Genomic DNA, 6,628 nt, shown 5'->3' with positions numbered 1-6,628 from the left:
TGCTTTGGCTCTGAGTGGGCTCCGAGCCCTGGCGAGAAGTCAGTGTGACCTTGGCAAGTTCCTTATCTTCCCGGTGCCTATTTCTTCCTCCTTGAACTCGCCATAATAATTCCTACTTCCTGGGGTTGTTTGGGGGCATTGTCAATGAGTTCTTATATATAATGTCCATTTCACTCCTCTGCCTTAAATATAAACTCTGTCAGGAAACGGGTTTATTTTGCTCTTCGTATTTTGTTTGTTTGTTTTACATAATGATTATGTTTTGTTTTCATGATAAGAAAACACATCCAGTGTATTTAATGCTGTAAAAGGCTGAGTGAGAAAGAATGCCTGAGAAAACCAAGACTCAGGGGGCCTGCATGGCCACCTCCAACAAGGAGTGGAAGTGAAACTGAAATCAGGCCTCTCTCCCTCTCTCTCTCTCTCTCCCTCCACTTTGTGCTTTTCTCTTTGCAAGTCTGACCCCTGGGAGTTTAAATTTCCTTTCCATTTCAGGACTACACATTCAGAGTTGATTTTAAAACACACACATATTTATGTCTCAGTGCATACGGAGTATGTGTCTATAAATGCATATCGATCTTTCAGGAAATAGATAAAGAGACTGAGCAAAAGTCTGTCTACACCATGAGTCGGCTTTCCACAAAAATCTACACAGTGGGAACACACACAGTTTGCAACTTCTCTTTTCTAAGTGGGTTTCCAGAGACCCGTTGCCACCTGGGGCAAAGTACACAGCCCCGAGACCATTCTGAAGGCCAGTGGTTTCACCCTCATTATTGTAGGTTTTGCCCATTGCTGAGATCAGAAATGTATGCAAGCACTCTTCGAGGCAAAGATGCGTGACAAGGGAGCTTCTTGCTAGTATAAACTACTTCTCCAGTCTGAATATTGCTTTGTCCACTCTGAGTTTACTGGGCTTTTTAACATCCACGCTCAGGGACCCGCTGAAGTTGGGAATGGGTGAACCTTCTACCTCCAGAATAATAGGGGATCTCAGTGAAGACAAATCTCACAATGCAAGTAAAAAATAAATCTGATGACCACAGAGACATTAAAAATTAAAATGAACAATGAAGAAAGGAGAGGGCAAGAGAGAAGCATAATAGCCATGAAAAACATTTCTTTTTAAAGTAACAAAGGAATATAGATTTTGCAATGAGTATAACACAGACAGCTATTTTGAGTCGGGGGCAAGTTAATTATATACAAAAACGACAGGGTCTCCAGGACTTTTTTTTTTTTTTTCTTTTTTCTTTTTTGCAGTGAAATATTTTAGTTCCTTCATATAGAGACATATTACGCAATGTTAACAACCATGAAAAACAATACAAAATGCCCTCAATTTACCAAGTAGAAAAATATAACTAGTATATATGGCAATTGTGAATCTAATACTGTACAGAAGTAATTTATGGATTTTACAAATAAATTATAGCTTAAATGCCCTTTTAAAATTCTTTTTTTTTCCTCCCCCAGATGTACACCAGAACTTACAACAGGAAAGGTCCCGAGCCTAGCTTATTGCAAATCAGTGCCAGTCAAATGTCCTGCCCACGAGCTCGAAGAATTTCTTATTTGGCTCATGAAAATATTCGTGCAGTTTATTGAGGAGTCTGGGGTCGACTTGGGGGTGCGCCCGGCCTTTGGACTCGTGCAAGCAGCGGTCCCGGCCGCCGTCGCGCAGGCAGTAAAAGCCCTTGGTTTTGTTAAAGTAGAAGTTCGAGGCGTTGATCTGCGGCGACAGCTCCAGGAACCGCTCGACCTGCTGGATCTCGGGGAAAGGGTCCCTGATGAGGCGGTCGCCGTCGACGATGTGGATGCGGCGCAGCGGGAAGTAGCGCAGCCAGTTCTGCAAGTGCACGTGGTAGAGGCTGCGGTTGAGCGCCTTGTAGCCCACGTTGAGCCGGCCGTCGCGCACCAGGAACTCCTCGATGGACGGGTAGGGCTTGTGCTTCTGCACGTGGTTGTAGAACACTTGGGTGTAGTCGGACAGCACGCGCTCGGACGGGTCCCGCAGGATAAGCAGCAGCCGGATGCCCGGGTTCATGCTGTGGACGCGCTCAGGCACTTTGGGCGACGTGAAGTACGCGGGGGTCTTCTCCACCGTGAGCTGGTGCGGCGACGAGAAGGGCATCTGGCCCAGGTACCAGCCCAGGCCTTGGCTGTAGTGCTCCTCCCAGTCGAAGAAGTGGACCTCGTTCTCGGCAGCCGCCACGTCGGGGTGCAGGCTGAGCATCTCCAGCAGCGCGCGCGTGCCGCCCTTGCGCACTCCGATGATGATGGTCTGCGGCAGCTGCTGGGCCGAGCCGTTAGGGGCCGCGCCTTCCCGGCCCTCGCCTTGGAGAGTGGCCGCTCTGCGCGCGAGCTCCGGCTGGCCCGGCTCGGCCCCTGGCGCGGCGGGGCGGGAAGGCACTAGCTGGAGCTCGGCCACCAGCAGCACCGCGCCCAGGAGCAGCGCGGCCGTGCTGGACACCATGGTGGCTTCACTGGGCCCGGTGCCGCTGGGTCATGAAGCGCTGCCGCGGGGACTGCCTCCTGATCAGTGGCACATGGGTGTTGCAGGCCGCCAATTACTAGGAAACAAAGGGGGAAGATGTTAACCCCAAATACATACAGGGCTGCCTGGAGCCGACAACGCTGTAGTCTTGGGAACGGCAGTCGCCTCTCTGGGGCTCTCTGCGTTTCTTTACCCTACGGTGCAGGGGGTGGCAAACACTTTCTGTACAGGGCCAGACAGGAAATGTTTTAGGCTTTGCGGGACAGTCTCTATGGCAACTCCAAGTATACTGTTTTGCTCAGGTGGCCTCAGACAGCACACAGAGGAATGGGTGCGGTTGTGTTCCAATAAAACTTTACTTATGGATACTGAAATCTGAATTTCATATAATTTTCATGCATCATTAAATACGATTTTCTTTCGATTTTCTCAACAATTCATACGTTCAGCTCCTTGTGCACAAAAACATGCACAGATTGGGTGCTGCGGTCAGACTGTGCCAACCTCTGCTGTACATGAAAGGGTGGGAAGGGTCTTTTGGACCTCAGCAAGCATCACTGAATACCTACGACCCGGCAGCCCCAGGCAGAGGGGCTGCTGACATAGAAGCAGATGGTGTTCCTGTCCCCCAGCACCCAGCAGGGGCTCCTGAACCTGTATGAAAGACTGAATTGATTCACCCCCGGTCTTTACTCCTCCCTGCATCCAATTCTTGCTACGGCCTCACTGTGGAGTGAGTGTGCTCCCCAGCGATTTGATCTGGGGTTGGCCAATGACCTGTGAGTGGAAATGACAAGGTGCCAGTCCCCAGCCTCGGCCTCGAGAAGCTTTCTGTGTTTGCACTTGCCCACTTGCACTTCTCCCATGACCGTGAGCAGAAGGTGCTGGGCCAGCCGCTGGGCTCCAGAGGAAGGTGAGAGACCTGTACAGCAGAGCACCACGCAAGTCCACTGTGAGCAACACGGCCATCCCGGCTTGTGAGAGAATGCATCACTCTGGCTGCGAGCTGGTGGGGTCTGGGTGGTTGGTACTGCAGAATAATGTGGCTAAGGTGAAATGATCTCACGTGGCTGCAGGCATCCGTGCTCTATACGCCCTGACTACGGTTTAGGCAGGCTAATACGAGGACACATGTTTACTCATCTCGCCTGGAACAACTTGGGATGGCTTCATGGTAGAGAAGGTGTTTGAAGTGAGCCTAGAGGACAAACAGGGGAGGTGGCTAGAAAGCAAAACCCCTCCCCGTGTGCAAGGCCGTAGGACTCATGAAGTGGTTTCGCAGTCTGCTCAGTCGATGGGCACTGTGACCCTACAGTGCACGTAGCAAGCGGGATGGGTACAGGCAGGAGTCTTGCCCAAGGACATGAGAATGTAGTCCACTTCAAAATTCGGAGCCCAAAATCAGAACTCTGAACGCAGGGCTCTTTCCACAAACTGCCTCCTTTACACCTTCTCCTCTTCACCTATCTGAAATTTATAACATTTAGGCATTGAAGTCCCACAAGGGCAGGGGGTTCCCAAGGACAGAGGAGTCATGTCCATGTTTCAGGGAACTGATAAACGACAGTCATCAAGAGCTGTTTGACCGTCTCCCAGAAAGAGGGCGTTGGAAGTTCTTGTAAGTCATCTGTCCGAACACAGGGAAGGGTGAGTGACAGGCCTGCCTTGGGGACTGTGGGCTTTAAAGAGCCAATGAGAATGTTCTCCATCAAGAGGGCCCATCGTCTTCTTTATGCCAGGTTTAAAATTCACTTTATTAGTTTAAAACTTGTTCAGAATGTATAAACGAAGAATTTTTATGTCTTCCATTTCTTATAATCAAACCAATTGCACCACCTCTGTCGGATATCAACTGTATTAGCTGCTTTGAAAAATGTCTATTCAAATGTTGTAATGTAAAAAAGCAATGAAAAACTGGACATTTTGAGAGAATCACAGAATTGGAGAAGGGACTTGTAAGATCAGCGGACATAACTATGTAGGGAAAAAAAAAAAGAAGGACGGATGACGGATCAAGATGTGGTCCAAAGTGTTCTACTGAATGAGCTCAATTTAATGGAAGCTTCCCTTACTCAGTCGAATGTCTTAGTATGTTTCAGGCAAATTTCATCTCCTCCTCGGTGTGGGTCTGACCCGTATGGGTTGACCAAACGGATGCCATTGGGCCTGCCTTTTACATGCTTCAGGGGTGTGCGTGTTCGCCTGTGCATGTGCTTGCTTGGGTATGTCTGTGCACGTGTGTGCTCTTGTATGAGGCAGGTGAAGTCCATGCTAGATCACTCTACTTTTTTTTTAAGAGGTGGGAGAAAGAGACCGAGGTGAGGGGCGGCAGAGGGAGAGGGAGAGAGAGAATGTTAAGCAGGCTCCCCACGAGGTGTGGACAGGGGGCTCGATTTCATGATGCTGAGATCATGACCTGAGCTGAATTAAGAGTCCGATGCTTAACCGACTGAGTCCCCCAGGCTCCCCTATATCACTCTATTCTCAATGAGGAGTATTGCTGACCCCATCTCTGAGCTCTGTATTCAGACTCAGAAAGCAACCAGGGATCCCAGTCCTTCAACACGTAAGGTACAGAATCAGAGGCCAGGTCTGAAACCCATCTCGTCTAACTAGTCACGCTTTTGCTACTCTATTAGGAGGCACCCTGATTAGTACAGTGCACGTCTGAGTTGTTTTTTTTTTTCCTAAAGGGGAATTACCAAAAAACAGCCGAGAAGAACTTATATATATATACGTATATATATACACTTTTTACAAAAAAAAGGGCAGCTAGTAATTTAAAAGCTCCTCACTTCTACTTTAATGCTTTCTAAAAATGAATTCAATGTCTAAAGCCTTCTACGTTCCAAAAATATTTGAGGTATATAGGAAAAAACCTTAGCTAAAGTCTCATACACACATATTATATATAGAGAGAAAAGTATGTATATGTTTGAGCTATATACATATATGTATGTTACATACGTATGTATAGCGTGTATATGTACAGATCTTTAGTTAAGTTTTACACATGCATATGTATATATACACACATATATGGACATCTAAATATATGTATAATACATATTACACACATACACACACACACACACACACACACACACACAGTGGTCACTACGAGCCAACTTCCTCTTGTGGTAGTTGGATAATTTGACCTCAGTGGCACAGCCAGAATTTCTGGGCCTTTTCGTAACACTCTCAGGAAAGAGATGACCCTAAACTCGGGTGAACCTGTGAGCCACGACCCCGGAGCCACACTGATCCTGACGTCAGAGCACACGAGAGCCGTGGCCAGGAGGCCCAAGACGGCTTGTCTGAGGTCACATAGAAAATCCAGGCCTAGACCTTGTAGCTCTAGAATTCCAGTTCTTTCCATGATCTATCTGCTATTATTGCAGTCTCCCTAGAGTGTGGCCCTCACAGGCTAATAAGGGCAAAGATTTGGGGGTCCTAAGAAGGAAGACCCTCAAAAACCTAGCGAGCCACGACAAAGTCCCAAGCCACTGAGTCCAGAATCCACTGACACAAAGGGTAGGGACAGAACAGCATGGGGTCAGAATTCACTGTTCTATTCAGTAGGGGAGTTCACAGGAGTAACTCAGGATCTGGGATCAGGAATCCTGTCTCTGGGTCTTACTTCAGTCAAAGCGGCTTAACTGCTCTTAGCCTCAGTTTCCTTATCTGTAAAATGGTCATAAGTCTGCCCACCTCAAATGGTTTCCTTGAGACTGAAATGAGGTGACACGTATCTATAAGCACTCTACAATGGAAATATGAATGTGATATGCACTGATTCATTTATCAAAGATCCAAATTTATTGAATTTAAGCTACCTATCTGACATTTTAACTAAGTTATAAGATTAACTTTCCATTCCTACCAATCCCTTCTCCCCTCCATAATGCCAAGCGCAGCACCTGCCCCACAGTAGCCATGAATTATATAAATGAATTATATAAATAAAAGTATATATAAATGAATTATAGAAATCAAAGTATAACATGGACTTTTACTACATTCCCAGGAAAATCCCCTTATTCATAGGCAATCTAGAGATGCTCATTGAGGCAACAGTCCCCCTCCTAAAGGCGACAGGAACCACCATCTATTTTTTACTAAGTGTCT

At 47.3% G+C, this 6,628-nt stretch overlaps 1 protein-coding gene across 1 annotated transcript in view; it reads right to left on the bottom strand.

Annotated features, from left to right (window-relative positions):
- Nucleotides 1-511: 511 nt before the first annotated feature.
- Nucleotides 512-6,628, bottom strand: part of HS3ST1 (heparan sulfate-glucosamine 3-sulfotransferase 1) — a 30,038-nt gene continuing 23,921 nt past the window's right edge. The window contains exon 2 of the mRNA XM_045771396.2: nucleotides 512-2,576. Coding sequence (XP_045627352.1) covers nucleotides 1,532-2,479 — 948 coding nt within the window. The 5' untranslated portion in view covers nucleotides 2,480-2,576 and the 3' untranslated portion in view covers nucleotides 512-1,531. The remainder of the gene's footprint in view (nucleotides 2,577-6,628) is intronic.

This window comes from Ursus americanus, chromosome 8 (genome assembly GCF_024610735.1).
Source record: "Ursus americanus isolate L20-20 chromosome 8, mUrsAme1.1.p, whole genome shotgun sequence".
NCBI lineage: Eukaryota > Metazoa > Chordata > Mammalia > Carnivora > Ursidae > Ursus > Ursus americanus.
The sequence above is the reverse complement of the archived record's forward strand: the minus strand, read 5'-3'. Positions and strand labels throughout refer to the sequence as shown.